The sequence below is a fragment of the Lepisma saccharinum genome, chromosome 1 (genome assembly GCF_977018435.1).
Source record: "Lepisma saccharinum chromosome 1, izLepSacc3.1, whole genome shotgun sequence".
Taxonomy (NCBI): Eukaryota; Metazoa; Arthropoda; class Insecta; order Zygentoma; family Lepismatidae; genus Lepisma; species Lepisma saccharinum.
In genome coordinates, this window is record NC_139229.1 from 177,317,567 (window position 1) to 177,340,019 (window position 22,453).

Here is a 22,453-nt window from a genome sequence, read left to right on the forward strand (position 1 = left end):
GTGAACTTTGTGAACTGGGAGTTAGCTAATTCGATTTTCCTTTTAATATAGCCATTTTGTCTTCGTTGCTCATTAATTGTATCAGTTCATTTTGAATTTCAGAATTTAGATAATTTTGAATCTCATTTTTGTTGCATACATCTCAAATATTCTTGAAGTACTTGGTCATATTTCGAAAGCAATTTCACCAAATCTATGACACTTCGTGAAGCATTCCACCGAATAACACTGTATGGCACTTTTGAGAATGTGCTGAGTTACCAGTTAAATCATGCTGTGGCCCTGCTTCTACAGGCTACAAGCTGGCCAGTCATAAGGTCTAATGTTGCCCCAAGATTGCTACTGTGTTTGCATAAGGTTTTATGTTGTGTCTACTGTAGTCCAGTAACATACAACAGATTTCATCCGTTGTTCTCGCATTCACTGAAATGTGCCATACCGCGTTATTCGGTGGAATGCTTCAATTTTCTGTTGTCCCTCCTATGGAAAATGTTTCTCTAATGTCCTGGAACCGGAAAGTTGTGAGAAGCCAAAGGTTGTTACGTTTATCAACATTTTCTTAGCTTCCTTGAAACTGTTAAATATTTGACGTATTGATTTAAATTGTATCGTTTAACGAGAATATAATTCCGGCTAAAATAGGCTGCTTTACTTTTATGGCCCACAAAAATTAGCTTTTGCCATCTATATTTCTCATTTTTATTACAATTTTCTTAATAAGCCCCATGGGACGCAAGGCCCCGGGCGGTCGCCTACACCTTCTTACACTTCTGTTTATTTTTATTGTGATTTATGTTCATGCATTATTTCTACTGTCTTGTTTTTATTACTCTCCTTACTTTAATTGCTTTTCTCTTACTTATTTCCTTTATTCATATTTTCTCCCCATTCATTTCTGTAAGTCTATTTAGTGATTTATTTTGTTATACTTTTTTAATATATAATCATGGTTTCACGTTCGTTTATTGCTTTATTCTCCTTTCTACCCTCTTCTTTTTTCTTGTCTATTATTTTCTAAATTTATTTTATTTTCCTTATTAAACTTCCCACTTCTTTTTCTTTTACCCGTATTCCTATCTTTTCTTTGTATTTCAGTGCATCAAATAAATTACAAATTTTTTTACTTATTCCCTGCACAGCTTTAGCCCGTCACTTCCTACGCTGACGAGCAGCGACAGTGACAATAATGCATTTACCAGCTTTCTTTTTTTAAAATGTCAATGCCAACATTCGAAAAACGCATTGACCCCTCCCTGCAACCAACCACCAATCTTGAAACATTAATCCGCCCGACAGTCCCTCCGTGTGTCCTGTCCGATCACACAGGGGGTGGCATCAGAGAGGGTGGACGAAAACAACCAAGCGGATCCAAGTTTTATGCGGGCGGGCGTTATACGCCGGTGACTTCTGATTTTATGCATGTCCCGGAGAGTTATTTGCTGTTCCGCGTTTCCATAAACCACGCAAGGGATTGTGGGTACACGGGTGGACATCCGGTTGGGCCCCTCGTCAATGCCACGGTGAAACTCTCGCCTTGCCTATCCTGGCTTCAGATCTCTAAGGATACGAATTTTTCGTTGCTAATGGCAATAGCTAAAAATAGAGCACCGTTAGAACACTCGCGCGCGTGTGTATTGTAAAAATAAGTAAGGGAAGAAAAAGGGAATGACATAGAAACTGGCCTCGGTCACTGAGGCGGCAATCTACCTTCCTTATCGCCACAATTATGATATTGAAAAGGTACAAACGGTTCGATATGAATTCAGGAAAAGTAATATTGATTATAGCCGTACCAAGAAGATAAAAAGACCCGGGCCAACTCGCGAATGAAGTGGACAATTATTTGTGCTCGTCTCACAGTCAGATCAGACGAAACTGTTCTCTTGTGCCATAACTTTCCTCACTTGCTTCGTTGTCGAAAAATCAACAACGATTAACATAACCTCTCTGCTTTCGCTGTGTACGGTTTTCCTCACGTAATGCTCATACAAACTAACTAAATAACTCTCTAGCCTTCTTAAACCCGAAGGTTCATGGCTGCAGCAACACAGGCCTTCCATCTTTCCCTATCTTGATCAAGTTCTATATACTCTTTTCCATCCCTACCGATTTCCCTTAGGTCCGTCTCAATGTTGTCCCTCCATCTTTGTCTTGGCCTTCCTACAGGTCTCTTACCATCAGGTTTCCCAACAAGAATCCTGTAAACTCCTCTTTCCTCTCCCATTCGTGCCACATGGCCTGCCCACCTAAGTCTTCTTGATTTAATTATTCTAATAAAATCTGGACATGAATACAAATTATGTAGTTCTAAATTATGTAACCTTCTCCACTCACCTGTCTCCTCATCCCTTTTAGGTCCAAAGATTTTCCTAAGGATCTTATTTTCAAATACTCTCAATTTATGTTCCTCTTTCAATGTAAGGGACCAAGTTTCACATCCATATAATACTACAGGCAAAATTACGGTTTTGTATATTTTAACTTTTAGTTTCTTAGATATTAAACGAGAAGACAAAAGTTTATGAAGAGAGAAGTAACATGCATTTCCTGAATTAAGCCTACTTTTTATTTCCTCCTTAATATAATTTTCATTTGTTAATATTACTCCTAAGTATTTGAATTTGGAAATTGGTTCAAACGATATATCATACAAACACTTGACATTAAATAAAGGCGACGACGATGTGTAGAAGAAAGTCGCTTTTTGGCAATGCAGGGGCAGCCGATTTAATCATACACTTTCTTCCGCTCTCTTAAGGCGGGCATACACAGCCGTAAAACACGTCGAAGTCATTAAATTTTGCACGCAACACAGTATTTGGAGACCTGCGGATGATACGCACCGTAATTTTCGTACGCAACCCCGTAAATTTAGGAGTCCTTAACTTTTCTGCGTATACGCGTGCGTAAAGGCAGCTGGGGATGAAAGGGCAGGTTGGGACTGGAAGAACCCAGCGGAGATAAATGCCCTGCTCTTCTCTCGGCCGAGGCCCAGCTATTCTGAACAACGATCATCCGTGAGGTACCACCGCTGAAAGGTCGATCCCTCGGGAGAAAGCAGGTAGGACCGGACTACCTGAGCTTCCTCTGAAGAACTGGGCTCCGAGGAAAGGGTTTACGGATGAAAATGTACGTGAGTATGTCTCGGCAATCTGGCGTAACGTACATCGCGTATTTTCACGCTAGTATTTGGCCCGCTTTAGGGTTTTTCTCTTTTTGGTAGACTGATTGATTTGTTTTTATGTTACTTCGCTTCTTTGCAACTTTAGCTAATCGCGAGAATGAGGTTGAGTAATGATAAGCACTGGCGTACGCAGAATGGTTTTTTCTGGAGGAGCTGGAATTGTAAAGATGGATAGTATACAGCTGGTTTATAGGGGGCGGTGTACACAATAAGACAGCTCATATACAGGGTATACACAAATGAATGGTGCGGTTATAAATGTCAATAAAAAAATATTTTTCAACTTTCGTGGTTGCAGCAAACACTGTTAGAGGCGGAAACTGTCCCAGTTTTTGATATGTGAGTTAAAATTACAGACTTTTTGACACGCTGATTCCAAATGTGGCCTCCATCACGTAAGGATTTTCCACAAAAAAACACATTCTCTCTTGGCCCCCTCATTCCCCGGATCTGACGCCGTGCGATTTCTTTCTATGGGGGTTTATTAAGGGTTTATGAACAACCAATGCCAACTTCCATCCAGCGACTTCGTGATCGGATGATGCATGCAGTGCAGGACATTACAGTGGACATATTACACCATGTCTGGAACGAGTTTGATAACCGCGTCGATGTGTGTTATGTGACCGGGGGAGTCCACATTGAAGGATTGTAATTTTAACTCACATATCAAAAACTGGGACAGTTTCCGCCTCTAACAGCGTTTGCTGCAAGCATGTAAGTTGATTTTTTTTTTTATTATTGACATTAATAACCGCACCATTCATTTGTGTATACCCTGTATTTGGAACTTTCCACTCTCAAAAATGGCAATCGGGGACCAGAGTTCTTCAATGCTTTTATTTTAAAATATTTTGTTTTTCTCAAAATTTCTGAGGGGGCTGTAGCCTCTTCAGCCTCCCTCTGCGTACGCCAGTGGTGATAAGTAGATATTGATGAAGGGACAATCACAGACAGACATGGGCAGCGCACAACACAAGTCCCATAGAGGAATATACTGGTTGTGAGTTCAGACGCCAGAGCCTCGTTAGTCTGCAACAATGGAGTCCAGGTTTTACATTTGGGGGTCTTTCAAAAAGGACACCCCTTACACCTTTTTGGTAAACAATGTGTGAATATGAGTGGTGCAGTAAAACTACATCTATTTGAAGACCGGCACTGTAGCTGAGATATACTATAAGGAGCATTACACGTGGGATTGTGACTACGGATTTTCCGAGAAAACACATGGACCTCTTCAGAAACTAAATCTTGGTTCTAGGATCAGGAACCTCGTTGTTTAATTAATACCCTCATTGACAATTTCACAAGGGGTGGATACGCAAAGTTTTAATCCCAAGAGATAATCTCCACAAGTTACAGAAAGAAGACAAAAACAATAGCATCTCCGGTGCAGATTATATAGCACTGGTCTTATGAGCCATGAATACGAATGAAGAGATTGCAACGAATTTGTATTCTCTCCATTTGGGCAACCTTCCCCCATCTTTGGATGAAGCAACGCTGGAACAACTAGAGTATTATATTCTTCTGGTTCATCATGACGTTATTTATGTCCCCCTTTTTTAACAAGTTGGAAAACCACGTTCGAGTAACCCATACTCACCAGGTGGCCTTTGTGCAAATCCCAGAGCAACGTCGGCAGAAAATTTCCGTACATAACGGAAGGGTTTAATGAGTTCCAACTACGGTTACCATACGTCCCGTCGATATTATTTGAAAAGCACTATTTGTCCCGTTTTATAAAAGTCTAGGAGTTAGTTTGAAAATATAAATTTGAGAGACATGCTTAAAAAAGTGTTGATGGAAGTTGTACTGCGTTTCAAGCACTTCGTAATCAAAATGTTCCATTAGCATCGAGAAGATTCGAGCAGACAGCAGTTTACTGTTTGTTAGATCAAGTCGCGGTTTGTGTTGTTTTGTGTGTCTTCCGTTATTTGTGAATAAGCATGGCCAAGAAGCGGACGTGTAGTTTCAATACTGACCTGCAGCAAGAATTAAAACGTCTGTGTCTTGAGCACGATATTTGGGGTAAGTTTTTTGGGGTGCTCTCTTTTTAAAACTATTGGTGAAGAATAAGTCTGTTCTGGCATTCCTCAACTTCAGCGTAGGACAAACATCAAAGGTTGATCATAAAGGACCAGAAACACTCTGTAAGTCATACCAAGATTATAATAATAAATACCTTTTCACAACGGGAGACCATATTTAATTTATTGTTTATGATGCATCATTTATGTGTTCCATACTTGGATATATAATAATACGTTAGATCAATAATAACAACAATTTTATAATTAGGCTTAACCGATGTTTTAAGAAGGGGGAGGTAAACTGATCTCCTTGGGATGTTCCGTTTTTGGGTGAGTGATTTGAGGTTTTGAGTCCACTTTATGCACAGTAAGGCTAATCGGGCTTGGGCCTACAGTTATAAGTGGGATCCGAACCACCAATAGCCTGCACCAGGTATCGAACCCGGGTCCCCTTGATTACAATGCGACGACGCTACCACTACGCCATCAGGGAGGCCTTCCCGATTTGGGTCAAAATATTATGGTCACCCTAGTCCCAACGCCTTTCTATTGTTTAGTGAACATTGTGTACTAATTTTATGATCGAATAAACAACAACTCAGAATTGGTCAAAACACTACAATGATTGAAAGGTATCGAAAGTTATCACACAAATATAAAACCCAATTTTAAAAGAAGAAAATGTAAAAATTGTTAAAAGACAATTGTACGTACATCAAGCAAATGTTACATCCAAATGTTTAGAATGACTTTGTTATAATTTTAAATGTGTTTATGATAAATAGTAACAGTTTAACCAGAACTACTAAAATTGTACTGTACCATCCTTGGACTGCTGTACAGTCACCGGCAATAGAAATGGTACAAGAAGATCCTGAAATGCTGGCTCCTGCAATGCGTTATGTGTGTTGCCATTCTGCAGCGATAGTAGAATTTACTCTTGTAAAATTTCTATTGAAGTTAGCTCGTTTCCGTTATGCAACACATAACTCATTGCATGCAAGGAAGCCAGTATTTCAGGATCTAGTTGTACCATTTTTATTGCCTGTACATTGAACTCCGCGGCCACACAGAGCTCGAAATGCATCAGATCAGAGTTGATGCACTTTTGGTTCATTGTTAAATATTTATGTTTGGCTTCTTTGGAATCACCCTATCTGATATTCTCGATTGATGCATTTTTATTGCTTCAAACGGAACAGCAACTGATAGAAGTACCCTTATATGCATTTCTGTGTGTATTTTGATGCACCAAAAGTGCATCATTAGCAATAATGCACTATAGAGTAAAGATATTTGTGTCAGTGGACATATTTTAGGTTCTGTGTGTACGGACGTTTCCCTTCAACTAATTTGGTTGAAATTGTTCGGATACCTATCACCACACAGGTAGCTTTCCGAACATCCACCAGAGGTCTCCTCTCGGCCAAACTTCATAAGTTTTCCCACGGACTTGCCACCAGAAATGCTGATAAGAGCGGCTGCCCATGTTCGCTTAGCATGCGGGCTCAGATAAAGCGACCCCCGACTCCGTTACCCAACCCACTGACGAAAGCTCGAGTTATTTCCTGCGATTTACAGCGCTTATTGTTATGTCACGCAGTCCAGCACGGATGTCGATTATCATTTATCGACTTCCTGTTTTCACCAAAAGAGAGAAAAAAAAGATAGAAACAAAAGATACCAGGAAAACTGTTCCCAAAGGGTTGCAGCAGGCTTGCTCTTATAGAGTGCCTAAATACTAGGTGGTGGCAAAAAGGGCACATTCTAAAGAATTGATTCAGGACCAACAGTTCAGCTGGAATGAGTTGTGTGTGTTAGTGAATCAGTCAAACTCTTTTCTGACTGATGATTCTTTCAACAAATATATTTCTTTTTGTATTTCTGTTAATAACCGTCGCTTACTTGCTAGTTTTTTGGCTAATCGCGACGACTTAACACGCTCAGCCACGGAGCCGTGCATTTTTCTTTATGATTATATCTCATTGTGTCTATTGTCTCACTCGAAACAATATATGATACTTTTGATCCATTCATCTATGTATTTTGATGCACGAAAATGGATCATTAGTAACTTGTTGTGTTTGTTACTAGAGAGAAAAGAAAAATTGTGCATATTTATTTGTATTAATTGACACATTTTTGGTTCCTTGCGATGTTTCATATTTTGGTTATTTTACGTTGCAATTCCATGCTATGAATTGATGGATAATGATGGAGTAGATAAGAGATCAAACACAATTAAATGTCCATGCTCTATCCGGGATTCGAACCCTGGACTCTTATCTTCTTAGTGCGGCAACCACTCCTTCATGAAGTCTTCTTGTGTCTCCCCAATAGGTTCGTAAACTTAGCCCGTCACTCGTGCAGGAAATTAACCAAATTTTGTCCATCATTAGAGCTGATTTCTGCCGTAGAGAATTTCGTAGGTGCTGATATACTTTACGATCAAAGACCGTTCCAAAATGATGTTTCTCGAATGTTGCAGAAACCTCGTGAAACCCACAGTTACATTAGTGCTGGTTTCTACCGTCAATTGACTTTCGTTTAAACTTTCGTTAGTGCTTTCATACTTATGGAAGAATGGCCGTTCTAAATTGAGGCGGGTTAAATGAATGTGATTCGAATATTACAGAAAATTGGTGAAACATTCCCATGTGGAACTGCTACATGAAGTTAGCTCGTCTCGTTTTGGAATGGCATTTTTTGGAAGTAAAGGCACGCTAACGAAATTTTTCACGGCAGAAACCAGCACTAACGTAGCACTGACCATGGACAAAATTTGGCTAATGCTCTGGACAAGTGGCAGGCTAAGTTCGTGGTTCTCTACCTGTTGTGGCAAGGCTGTTGCATTGTAATGAAGGGGTCCATTTTAACCCCTTGAGAAAGGGTGTAAGGGGTGACCTTTCGAGAAGGCCCCCGAATGTCAACCTCACTTCCGCCGCCGGTAAGTGAATTTTGCAGGCAAGCGAGGCTTTGGCTTCTGGACCTACGGCCAGAATATTGTGCTGTATTGTCCTGTTTTGTCCACATTGATTAACCCTTTGCAGCCTCAGATTTTAACTAGGTAAGGAGATATTGATTTTAGCTACGGTAAGGGGCTGAACCCCGTATAATGTGACGGATGGAATTAGCCTAAGTGCACCCACAATTTCAATTTCAACCAATCAATTATTTTGGACCGGAAACTATTTTTTCTTCTTCCAACTGTTTCTGAGGTACCTACATTTCCCACAATGGTTGGCCGACAATGCCGACCTCCGTGGCCGAGTGGTTACCATATTGCGCTACGACTTGAGAGGTCCCGGGGTTCGAATGCAGGACTGGACATCTTTGTGAGTGTCCCTTCATAAATTTCTTCATATCATCACTCATTCTCATCTTCGCGATTAGCCAAAGTGGCAGAAAAGGGAAGTAAAATATAGCAAATAAATCAATAAATCAAGATGGACCACAAACTCTAGAGTCTTATCAAACAGATCAATATTATGTAAATGTTTCTTTTGGGATTTTAATGGATATAATATAATGCAAAATAAATGCGCTGAAAAGTGAAAATTTTTCATATTGCACAGAGATCAGGGGACACAGCAATGCTTCATGGTAATATCACACGTGATTTTACATTCGGCCAATAATAATAATAAGAAAAACATATATTTTGAAACAAATATGACAGTACCGGTTCTGCAGCCTCGTGAGAACTCTCGAGACGGTCAGCGTGAATACAAAATAGCGCTTTAGCAGCGAAAGTTACGGGAGGAGTGGTGCCATGGGTGGAAAAGCCTCCCCTCCAAAAAGAAACGGAGGAGGCAGGAAATTCTTGTGATCGTGGTTCCAAGAGTAGGGCCTGGATTGCATTGCGGTGATAAAGGCGAGGCAGAAAGGTACTTAAAAGGAGAAGGCTCCAACATGCCCAAAAAATGATTTATTTCATTTTGTTTTGGAGTCGGGTTCAATTCACCACCTCTCAAGGATTAAACAGCATATCCAGTTCTGATTAGCTTAGTGGACTTAAAAACTTCGACTTTTTGTTCAGATTTAGAAATTTCATGTTGTTATTATCTCATTGGATTCTTTTCTGTTCAAATTAGTTATGAGTTGCTATTTTTTATTTTTTTCTCTCTTGTCACATTTTATAATGGACGCATTTTGTATTTGCATTTTAGGCACAGTTTAGTGTGTGGGTCTATGTAGGGTGTTTGCGAACAATCGGGAAAAACTTTACAATGTGATTCCTGACAAGACAAGGAGCAAAGAAGTCCACCTGAACATACTATGTCCGGAAATGCATGTGTTCCAAGATAGCTAAATGTCGATTTTTGACGTTTTGAGAAATTTATTAAAAAAAAGAAATACCATGAAAGGAAATGCCGAACGTCTACTGAGACTCTATCCATCGAAATCAGGTCCGCCTCTGTGCCAGAACTGCCCATCCCATGTATTTCTTTCTCCATGTAAGGCAACTAGTGCTCATGCAAGGGACTCCTGACAAGATGACGGGTGGTGCCATCTATCTAGGAACACGTGCATTTTTGGACATATGTTCAAGTGGACTTTTTGTCAGGAATCACTTCCTGAAGTTTGTCACTTTTATTCAGAATCACCCTGTACGTATGTATGTACGTATGTATGTGTGTGTGTGTGTGTGTGTTTGTGTGTGTGTGTGTGTGTATTTGTAGTGGCATGCCCAGGGGGTTTGATGGGGCCCCCTTTGGCCCAGTTTTTCTACAAAAAAAGAACGTCAAAGGCAGAAAAGATGGCAAATGGGGACTGTTTACTAAGAAAAGTGTACGTACACCTCCCCTCTTTTCGAAAATCATGGGCACGCCACTGTATATATGTATGTATTATGTACACATAAATCTGTAGCGTATCCTGAGTGGGATTTTAAGATGCTGATAAAGCAAAGATGGAGAAAAGAAAGTTTCAAGTAATGAGCATGTCCATTCCATTAGTCTAATAGATACATCAGGCACCAGTATGAATGTAAAGATTGATGACTGATTGACTGCGGAGAAGTTAACTATAAATAAATAGTAAGTACTAAGTGGTAAAAACTAATAATTTTGATTGATCTTTCTGTCTGCATATTATAGCTGTATGGCTGTTCTTCTATCTGGCTCTGCAGAATTGTTCAAGTACTTTTACAAGTATGTGATTATTTTGTCACTTATGAAAAATCCAATGTGAACATTTTATAGGTCATTAGAAATAAACAGTTCAATTTAAAATTCTTTATAGTCATCAACTTCGGCAAACATTAAATATACAAACTGCTGTTAATGATGCACTTTTTGTGCATCAAAATATACACAGATATATCTATCAACTGGTACTTTTATTAACTGCTAATTAGTGTGATGCACAAAAAAGCTTCATTTGAAATCAGACACGATTATTTAAAAGAAAACAAACACGTAAGAAAGCGTCCATTGATGCACCAAAAGTAAGTCAACCTTGAGTTGATGCATTTTCGAGTTCTGTGCATAGTTATCGATAACTCGACAGGATGGAAACAAATTATTTTGACGTCCGAAACTGTCACGCCTAAAGACTTTTAAAAATAAACAACAGATGGCACTAACGGCTAATTCTTGCTCCTCTGAGCAACACAAAAGTAGAAACAGAAAATTGCGCACTTACCAGTTAAAAATAAAGTGTATCTGAGCAATACGGCAAAACAAGTGGGCGAGATTCTCGTCCTCAGTTTCATCTAATTGCCGTTATGAACCAAATGTAACAGGAAAGCGCTGTAAAATAATGGGGAAATGTCATATTAAGCTCCCCAGTAACTGTTCAGGCGGATTCCAAGAATAAGGACACAACCATTCCGTAGCTACTTTAGTATTATACGGACTACATCATTTCAGAGCGTCTGTTTTCTGGGAAAGCAAAAGAAACACTTATGGACGTAATAGGAACACTGTATTAGGTTAGGTTAGAATTTAACGTAGAGAAATGAGGTAGTCTGTATAATACTAAAGTACCCCACAATTCTTCTTCTTTGTCTATATTGTAAGAACACCACTAAAACAGCCAGCACCAATATAAGTCACCCAAATTGTAATCAGTCGCACCTTCCAAGTTAAAATTTCGTGGACTGGGGCACTTGCTACATCAACTTTCTTTCGTACTTCATCTGTCTGGGGCAGTGGCGGCGATTGGGTGTCAAAACTAGGGGGCAAGAAGAATTAACTTTCTCTTGGTAGACAATGTTAGTATTAGGGAACCGTAGTGCGCGACAAGAAATTGGGGGAGGGCAATTGTCCCCCCCATGTCCCCCTATTCGCCGCCACTGGTCCGGGGTATTTGTATTTGTTAACTTACGTCACTTGTCTTCCGATTTTTTGCCAATCGCGGCGATGAGGATGTCATGATTATATGAAATTGATGAAGGGACACCCAGGACGCGAGTCGAACCTAGTACCTTCGATTTCACCGAGTAGACAGTTGCCGTTTCGAGTAAAACAATAGTAGCAACGTGATTTACGTCATGTTTGTCCGCACGAAAAAAGATTATTGTTCACTACCCACAAAACATCCCTCTATTGGACATCGCAAATTAAGCGAATGGTATAATGAGTTCTTTAATCCTCTTAGATACTCGCAAACCTCTTCACTTAATAAGGAGCCTAAACATGTTTAGTTGAGCGGCCGCCCACCTTCGTGCTGAGGCTAGATTGCAGGTCGTGCTTATGGCCGACTGTGATGGGCGGATCAATACCAGGCAACGCAGAAAAGGACAGAATTCTCTTCGCGTGTTCATTATATTTCGGACGCAATTACAAAAATTCCCTGCTCCCTCGGTCTCCCTCTCGCCGCTGCTGCCCTCTTGTGAGGAAACTGGAAACTGGTGAACAAGGGATTAAAATCAGATGACAATTTGCGCTGAATAATGGGTGACAAATCCCTTCCCTCCCCTACCTTCGCCTCTGTTTTTCTTACACAACTTCCCGGTTACTGGCGCCCTCTAGTCTAAAGCCGTGTTCACTTAGTCCCCCCGCTCGGCAGTGTTTCTATCTGCAAGAGACAAGAAGTCACTAAGAGAGACGGTGGATGCATTGTGTTGATTTACGTCGCTTTCTGGCTGATCGTGGCGATGAGGAACAGCGATGATGAAGTGAAATTGGTGAAGAGAGACTCACAAAGAACACACACGACCAGCCCGGGAACTACGAAAGAGGACGACGTAACGCGCGCGCACACACTCACACATATACGTATATACACATTTAAAACTACAAGCAAATGCCTATTTATAGTGCATCACATCTGGTAACATCAAATTTCACTCAAACTATGAAAATAAATGAAATGGGGCAAAATAGAGAAATTGACAAATAACATTTACATGAACATTCATTTCACTAACTTTTGTCGATGATTAAATATTGATTTATATACATACATACATATACGGTAAAACCTCGTTAATTCGGACCCCGATAAGCCCGACTTCGCTTAATCCGGAAAGGAAAAAAGATAGCAGAATGCAAGGTTTTAAATGTGGCTAGAAGCACTGCATTGTCGTATTGCTTTACATTTTACTGCACTGTATAGTGTATTTAGGCCTATGTCCTTTAAATACACCATAATAAACGTGTTTTGTTGCTATGAACGGAGTTTTAATGCACCTTCTACTGTTATTTCAGTTAATCCGGACTTTCGTTAAACCGGTCAGCTTATCTCCCATTAGTCCGGATTAACGAGGTTTTACTGTGTGTGTATATATATATATATATATATATACTATATGTATGTATTATTTCCTGTGCCTTTTTTAATATTTTATATAAATATATATTTGGTTAATACAGACCGAGTATATTCTGACAATTATTTATTATTATTGACCTATGATAAAAGTACTTTATCATTGCACTACACACACGAACACAGAGATAGAGAGAGAGAGAGAGAGCGTGTTCACACATACACACAATCACACATATTTCATGCTGGGGTGTAAAGGGTGGGTAACCTGCTCTGAAGCCGCTCAAATGACAAGTTCTGTTCCCCATAGTACACCTTGCGCATTTTACAAGGTAACGACAATATCTGACGTCATTATAATCCTCTGTGGGGCGTATTGTGACGACCACACAGCTATGTTTGTGATTGTCCCTTCATTCACCTCGTCACCATTCATCCCCATCGCAGCGATTAAGCAAAGGTGGAAAAAAAATGACGATAAATAACCTAAATCAAACCAAATATTTTATGTATACCTTAGATGCCCTTTTTACTCTTCAACAATACTGAACAAATACCTGCAAATGAATAAGGAAAATGAAAGAAAAAAGCTTAATATAAAATAGTACAACTGACATGTTTATATTGACTTATACTCTGTCCCGGCCATCTCTGGAGCAAGCGAACGAAAACATGCTCTACCAATGAATACGAGAGAGGGAATGGGATTACGTGGAAAGTGGGAAAGCTACTGCAGTTACCAGCCTTCGCAGCAGCATGTACTGCTTCGCTCTGTAGAAGCAGCCAAGAATGGTACCAGTGTTTACTCATTTTTCATAAAGCCACTAGCTGATTAACCGGCGTTGCCCGGGTGTTTAATGAATTCTAACTATAGCGTAAAATGTAACTAATTTTATTTACAGGTATTTAAAAGTATAAGTACAGTATACAAATTATGAAGTAATATATTTTACAAATTCACTATAATATCAATTTAACAACAATTTATGAACAACATTTTTAGTTCCACCTCCAGGAGCAAGAATAAATAAATTGAATGGCATTGGAAGTGTTACTATTCATCTTAGCGACCCCGAAAACTATAGATTCCACACAAATGTCGGTCGTTTTACATGTAACCCCTTCCCACCCCCTCTCCTAGGGGTGCCAGGGATATCTTGGAGTTCGATGGCATTGGGAGAGTCACTGTTCATCTTAGCGACCACGAAAACTATGGATTCCACACTAATATCGGTCGTTTTCCATTATTTTTACATGTCACCCCCTCCCACCCCACCCCTAGGGGTGCCAGGGGTGCCTTACCCCCTCAGTATTTTTTTTCTATATTGTAAGTCGTATGTGTACCAAGTTTGGTCATCGTGAATGTCACCAATTAGCTTAGCGACTCCAAAAACTATGGATTTGACACTAATCTTTTGACATTTTAATGTTCACCCCCTCTCACCCCCATCCCGATAGGTGATGAACTTGGAGTTGAACGGTATTGGGAGTGTCACTATTCATCGTAGCGACCCAGAATACTATGGATTCCACACTAATATCGGTCGTTTTCGATTATTTTTACCTGTCACCCCCTCCCACCCCCACCCCTAGGGGTGCCATGGGTGTCTTACCCCCACAATATTTCTTTCGAGATTGGAAGTAATACGTGTTCCAAGTTTGGTTGAAATCGCTCCAGGCCTTCGAGAGTTAAGCTGGAACAATCACACATACATACACACATACATATATCCATTTTTATATAGAGAGAGGAGAGATTATACATGCATATTTTATATGCGAGAGCAGTTTAACAAAACCTACAGTGGAAATTACACACCTTGTTTTAATTCAATTTAACATTCCCCACCTCCGTGGCGGAGTGGTTAGCGCTACGACATCAGGCCAGGGGTTCCGGGTTCGATTCCCGTCAAGGGTATGCATGTTCTTTGTGATTGTCCGTTCATCAATTTTATCATGTCATCACTCATCCTCATCTTTCCGATTAGCCGAAAGTAGTAGAAGTAAAAACGAAGTAATATAAACCCAAAACAAATTTATCATTTGTAAGCATTTACTTTATGAACATTTTTTAATGTGCCTGGTTATTTTTTTGTTTATATGTACAATAACCGGCATAAAAATGTGACACATATCCTGATATATCGGCGATAGCAGAACTTCCCATTGAAAATTGCTATTAAACTCGGCTAATCGCCGTACAGTTAGGCAACACGCCTAATCCATTGCAGGGAAGCCAGTATTTCAGGATCTAGGATTCCCATTTATATTGTTGGTGACTGTACCTGTAGCAAGCTTTCAGCAATGATACGAGTATTGTTACATTTGGGTGTTGTGCGAATAGTTATTTACCTAGTTCGCAACCTCCTAGCACAGGTCTGTCTGCATAATGGCATATTCAAGAGGGACACGTGCCCCATGGGCAAACTCCTAAATCCGTCTTTGTTCGTGGCCTTGAAAAAGAAAAGCAGTAAGGAAGGACGTGGTATCTGAAGCTGCGACCACCCGAATACGATTCCGTCATCGTAGCTCCTTGCCTATACTTGTTCGGTATAATACTAACAACACGGCAGTAAGTACAAAAATAATGCAAATGTAAATAGGCGTCGAATTTGGCCTATTTTTGTATTCTTTATTCCTACGTAATAAAACAATTGCAACATGTTATTTTGAGCCTAATAACGCACGTTCAGAGTGCATACAAATGCATTTTGAGGACTACTGCCTAATTTTGCATATTGCAGAATTTCAGTAGGCACTCTGTACAATGTTGTCGGGAGAAATGACGCTCTAAAACCGTCAATTTCCACTTCAATCAAACTACCGTAAAAATACTATGACCGTTTTAAAAATATTAACGTCCATTACATCGTTATTGTAATTTTAGTGATTTCATTTTTAAGAACTATATTTATGATGCATGCAACTATTCAAATTTAAATAAGAAACAGTTGCGTTCCGTTAAATTAATTTATATAAATTGAGGACTAAAAGTGGTAAACGTTGTAAGTGCCAAAAGCGAAAGTGTTGGGAAATCGCATCGTTCAGCACATCAGCCCGTAAGAACGTTCACACTAGTGACCTCTTTACACGCCCTTTGAACTACTTAGAGGGCTACCAGCAACATTTCACGTTTACCACATTCCACAGTTTAACGTGGAAAACGGCGTTTGAATTATTGTGGCACTTACAGCGTTTACCAATTTTAGTCTCCAATTATGTAAATTTAAATAATTATAAAAGTATGTGTATTATAAACAGGTACGTAGCCAGGGGGAGGCTGAAGCCCCCCACCCGATATCCTACAATTATCTAATTTGAATGTTATTTTTATTGTTAATGACAGAAATAAAGTTATAACCACAGTAAAAACTGCATTTACATCAATAATAGTTTAGTGTATAAAGAAGGACCCAGGTTATACGTGTATTTTTATATTCTACCATTTAATCCAAAGAATAAAGGGATCCACAGCTTCCAAAACTTATAGTTTTCTTTGTGACAGGTCACAGAATATAAACTTTATGAGTAAAATTCACCACTAACTGTTAAAGCCTTTTTTTGAACGATTGTGCAAAAGATAATAGCAAAATACAATAACTATGATTTTCAGTACACTAACTGTACAAAATAAAAGAAAAAACATGGACAATAATTGTGTTATGTATTCATTAATACGGTGGATGGAGTAGCAAAGTCTCTCCATTTATATAATAATAACAATAAATTTGGACTGAAGTTGGTATATTTAAATAACTTATAACAGTTATTATTGTAAAATAACAATAATTATTATTGTCATTATTATATGTACTAATCAAGTTTTATATACGGCCTGATCCACTCTACAAATATTTTTGGCTACGCCCGTGCTGATAAGGGATGAGTCCCCCCCAGAAATAAAATTCTGGCTACGGGCGTGATTATAAAATATACCGTAAGTTATGACAGCGATTGTCAGCACTGTCATTTTGAGGTTCACCAATTCCTTAATTGATTGATTGAATTCATTTATTTTACTGCGCTTTTTGTGCCACTTTTGGCTAATTTGCGAAGGTGGGGATGAGTGATGACATGATGAAATTGATGAATGGACATTCACAAACATCAATGCCCAGGCCGGGATTCGAACCCGGGACTCCTGGCATTGTAGCGCGATGTGCTGACCACTCTTTTTTTTTTTTTTTTTTTATGTTTAAAGGAAATACCCCCTACACGGAGGTATCCCCCACCATTCACTCTTTTTCTCACTTTTACACTTTTCAATTCTTACATTTTTCTTTGTTTCTTATCAACTGGACGAACACAAATACCCATGCCTTACCCGGGACTCGAACCCAGAACCCCTGGCGTTGTAGCGCGCTTTGCTAACCACTTCGCCACGGAGGTCGACACTCCGCCACGGGGGCGGTAGCAATTCCTTAAAATTTAAGAAACTGAATGCTACAGGAAGTAACACTTGAGTATAGTGAACTTCAAGAACTGTTCATTATATAATAACTTTTAAGCAATAATGGAACGTATGTCAAGAGAACATTAGACTCCGAAGTTGATGACTTTAACGTAACACATCCACGATCTCGGCATGTGTGATGTGATCTAATGAGCAGTTTTCTATTATATTGCTGTACCGATTTTCCTGAACATTCCGGGAAAAATACAATATTTTTTGTCAGTTGAAAGTTACAGATAGTTTATTGGAGTTAAGACAGCTACGTTACTTTTTCAGGTAACGATTGATTGATTGATTTCGTGTTTTAAGTCCACTTTATGCACTGTAAGGCTAATCGGGACTGGACCTACAGTTTAAAGTGGAATCCGAACCACTATGTGCCTCCACCGGGTATCGAACTCGGGACCCCTTGATTACAAGGCGACGACGCTACCGCTGCGCCATCGGGGAGGCCCTTCAGGTAAAGAGTAAGAAATCTAGTAGTTATTTTTATGTATAATTCAATAGTAATAAAATGATGGAAACAAAATCTTAAACTACCTACATTTGTTGTGAGCATATTAGTAATAAAAGTTAATGTCAACCGTGAAACGTATCACGAATTAGTTTATCTAGATTGAAGTAACTGCAAAATTAAGTCACAATTACTTTAATTGAGTTGTATTTTAAAAAGACTAGTTGCAACTGAGTTACTTTTGAGGAAAGTAACTGAACCCAGTTACTCTTTTTAAAGTGAGTTTCCAAAGAACGTTTTGTAATTATGTCTTTGTGTCATTTAACGTTGCTGTTGTGCGTACTTATGCGATGATCAGGAAGAATACAGATTAGTTCCATGACCTGACCAGGACTCGAAGCCAAAAGCTTCGCAACGGAGGTAGGATCGTGAGCCGAATATTAAACGCTCGGGTGTTGAGCCGGATTAAAACCGTTATCATTGATAAGAACATGTGCAGTGGCGTCACAGTTGTTTCGATCGAAACGTCACATTGTCACCCCCTTGCTTTCCTTTCGTCCCCTTTAGTGCAACCGTCATTGTTACCAGCCATCCACCCGCAAAATTGCATCGTGGATACGAAAAGGAATCTATCCTCAACAACACTTGTTTTGCAACACTGAGTATATCGTGACGTCGGCCAGGTGAGGGCGAGCGAACCGTGTGCATTGGTGCATGACGTCACGGAGTCTGCGCGCCCTGGTTGGCCGCTCAGCGAGCCCGGTGCTCCGCGCGAGGCGTCCCTAGTCTCGTCTGCTAGCAGTCCGAGAGACAACGTGAAGCACGGAAGGCATCGCCAAAAAAACAAGGGGGCCCCATCGAGAGCCCTGGATTGCACCACAGTCGTCGACCAGCACCACCGCACTGTTCGTCCTCACAAGGATCAGGCCCCTTCCTCCCGCAACCAAACGTATTACGTCCGCGGAGACACAGCAAGAAACGACCCGCTGGTGGATCTCGACATAGCAGCGCAACGTCCTCCCCCCTCTCTTTCCCACCTCTCCCTGGTACCCCGCACCCACTCGAACCCCGAGCGCCGACGGGGGGGCGAGAAGCACCTTGGTGGCCGAAGAGAACCCTCCGAAACAGGTGTGGTCCGATAGTGCGTGGCAGAACTGTACGAACACTCTCCGATATCCTTCCGTCGTTTCCAAGCACCACGTAACGCAGTGTGTTTTTTAACAGAGGCACCTTCTCGACCAGGTGATACAGGAGTTGTGGCGCCCTCCTCTCTACTTCCGCCCCTCCGCACTCCTAGTGTTACACCATTTCCTCCCCTCCACACCCGCGCGGCCCCCCTCCCCCCACTCCAAGCTTCTCAGCCGTGCAGACCTCGAGTTCCGTCTGTACGATAGCACACCTGGAGAAGACCGGGTCGAATACGCACACCGTCAACTGTCAGCACTCGCCTACTTGCAATAAACTACAGAAAGAAAACACAACACAAAAAGGAAGTGCATCTGTGTGACGTGTTGCAAGGTGGTTGTACAGCGGAAAGAAACCGAGAAAGAAAAAAAGGAAGCTAACATAAAAATAGTCTGTGGTGTTTGCTGGGATACAGAAGAAGCGTGAATGATATCCGTGTTTTTGAACACTCGTTTCCTAAGTTGGGTGATATTTTTGCATCGCCGGAATACGATTTTGTGAAGTGTTTGTTTTTTTAGTCGGTTTTCCTCGATTCTTATCTACGGAACAGGAGGTATGACAACGGCCATGGAAGCACCGAATGCCTTAAGCCAGAGCATGGACTCCGTGAACACAGCGACAGGCGAGGAAGAGGTAAGTACAAACCCACTCTTGTACTTTTTTAATAACCCAGAACACACTTGCGGGGCTTGTTTATTGTACTCCATTGTGTCGACGGACCGTGTTAACATTTCTATTATTTTCCTTTCATGCCTCACGTACTGGCAAATCGTGATCGGAAAATGCCCTTGCAGGGAACCCCTGGTTAGTAACTGCATATGCGGGCGGGCAGGTTTCCCTCCAAAAGGAAATCGCGCACTTTCATTCCGGTAGCGCCCATGTGACTAAAGGCTGGCAGGATCTTTTGTGGCGGTGCCTGATAACAGTGACTGACTTGTCGAGTTACTGATGGAAGGGCAGATAACAGACAACAGCAAGTTAACTTTGCGAATGGAATTATTATGACAACGGTTTGTTTGGTCACCCTTAAAATTGTTAATACTTCCCTTCACCTGTTAGTTTCAGCATGCCAGTGTGTTCTCTTTTCGTAACTTTTACATTCGAACCTTTCATTCCTACGTTATTTTCCTACTGTTCAATAGTATTTGACTTGCATTACGTCAGATTTGTAGGGCATGAATTATGAATCCCATAGTTTTCCTGAGTAACCGGTAGGCTATCTTAGAGGGGAGGAAAATGGGGCAATAAAAAGAAGTTAAAGAACTCGTGTATTTACTGCCTTATGACTACTTTTGGCGAGGATGCAGGTTCGAATCCTGGCATTCATCGTCGCGATTAGTCAAAACTGGTTGCGGGAGCTGCTCAAAATAAACAAATTAATCGAAACTGTTTACAAAGTTAAATTTTCAGTCCCTTCCGACCTCAGCAGTGGTTAACACTGCGTGCTACGACGCCAGGTGTCCCAGGTTCGAATCCCGGCACGCGTGTTTTTAGCTAGTGTCCTTTCATTAATGTCTATCACTCCTCATCTTCCAAATTAGTCAAAAGTGGCAGAAAAGCAATCAATTAACATTTTCAGCTCCATTTTTATGAACCTCTAATGCATTTTATAATTGACTAGTTGACATCTGTATGCGGTATAGTGGTTAGCACATTTCCCGGCTTAGGCAGGAGATTTGGGTTCAAATCCCGGGTGAAGCATATTTGTTCTATTGCCCATTTTATTGTATCAGTTCTCTTCCTATCCTCATGGTCACGATTGACTCGATAAGGCGAGATTCGACGAGACGTACCAATGAAGCGAGTGAAATTAGTGATATCTGCCATTTAAGGCCATCCTCTGCTGCAGAATAAGTTATGACGAATAATTAATGGCAAGGGATTATTAAAAAATGTTATTTATTCAAGAACCTTGGATTTGACTGGGATTACGCCGTTTGCGGGGGAGTACTTATGCATCTTCCATCATGCTTTCCGGTAAGGCTATGGGTTCCCAAACTTTTTCGTTTCACGGCGCCCTTAGTGTTTCAAGTTTTTTCCGCGGCGCCCAAGTCAGAATGCAGGCCTGTCTAGCACTTTCAGCGCTCGGTTAGTGAGTAAGGTTAGGTTGCTTGCCTCAAGTTAAAAAATAAACACACATTTCAAGTTCAGAAACATTTTTGTGTAAAATGTAGTAAATAAACACTTGTTTGGAATAAGTGTAATTTCAGTGAAACTATTTTGGGAATCGCTGGGCTAAGGGTTATTTAAGCGATCAACTAAGACACAATTTATGGCTTTGACAGGGAAGGATCATTTCAATCATGTGCATCAGCAGAATTTTCCCCCTTTTATTTATTTGGGACTATTCAATTTTATTTTTCCGTTATTGCTTTTATTTTAATCTGTCTACATTTGTGCCAACTTCCCCTTTTCTATGTTTTCACTTTCTCCGTACCTCCCCCTTCTCTCTCTCTGTCTCGTTTCCATATATCTCTTCCTTTCATTTCTTCTCTCTAACCATCTTTTCTTTACTTTCATTTCCTTTTTTTCTCCCTTGCTTATCTAATCTTATTTTTTCGTCTTCTATTTGTCCCTCCGCCTGGCTTTCTTCTCTGCCGCTTCTATTGTATATTATTTTCTCTCCTCCCTCTTATGACAGACTAAACATGACGTCATAGCCCAGCTAGACACTTTTTGGTGTTGCCCCTATGGAAATATCCTGCGAGGGGCCCATCAAACGTTCCTGAGTCATGAGAAAGTCAGGAATTCTGTTAGATATGAGCGTGAGAAATCGGTAGATTGACTCGATACTTGTTGCTTGTTGTCAGGATATTTCATACGAACTTTGTAAGAAGAGGAATATGCCCACCCCTTTTTAGAACTTTGCTAGCCACTGGTATATTTTACCATTTTTCGTGTCATATTATTTCATTTGGAAAGGGAGGGATCTTGCCCAATTTGACGGGGAAAATGGGCGGGCTGTAACAGAGTACTATTAGTGGAGACATCTCTAGTATTTATTTGTAAATCAAAGCCAAACATTATTTGAAGATTCCTATTGTTATCAAACTTCTGCCATCCAAATCCTATCCTAAATTCTGGTTTTGATTTTGGATCATGCTGGAGGACCCGTAGTGAGTATATTTACATTCCCTGTAAGGCTAGAACGCCGTTGTAGTTAGTTGCATATGGTACATGTCTGGTGGGAGCATTTACTGAGGACACATAATATCTAGCGCGACAACATTTATCATTCTGCGAACTCTAAAAAAAAAGGTGTGCGCTTGTCTGCGTAGTGGCCGTGAATTTCGTAAAAATATTGCCACCACTATATTTTACATTTATGTCAAATGAACAACATTTTTGTAAGAAGCTAAGTTTCAAGTCTGGAGGGAGGCGGTGATAACACCCTTGGTCTACTAACCACGTAACATGCTTTTCACTGG

General features: G+C 40.4%; 1 protein-coding gene across 6 annotated transcripts in view; it reads left to right on the forward strand.

Moving 5' to 3' along the window:
• Nucleotides 1-18,619: 18,619 nt before the first annotated feature.
• Nucleotides 18,620-22,453, forward strand: part of cpo (RNA-binding protein) — a 532,560-nt gene continuing 528,726 nt past the window's right edge. For 3 of the 6 annotated variants that reach the window (XR_014443930.1, XM_083143323.1, XM_083143327.1), the window contains exon 1: nucleotides 18,620-19,658. Coding sequence is in view for 5 of the 6 variants with exons in the window: in XM_083143323.1 (XP_082999449.1) it covers nucleotides 19,581-19,658 (78 nt within the window). In the remaining variant the exon portion in view is untranslated. The remainder of the gene's footprint in view (nucleotides 19,659-22,453) is intronic. The other 3 variants (XM_083143352.1, XM_083143344.1, XM_083143332.1) reach the window with 2 other exon arrangements.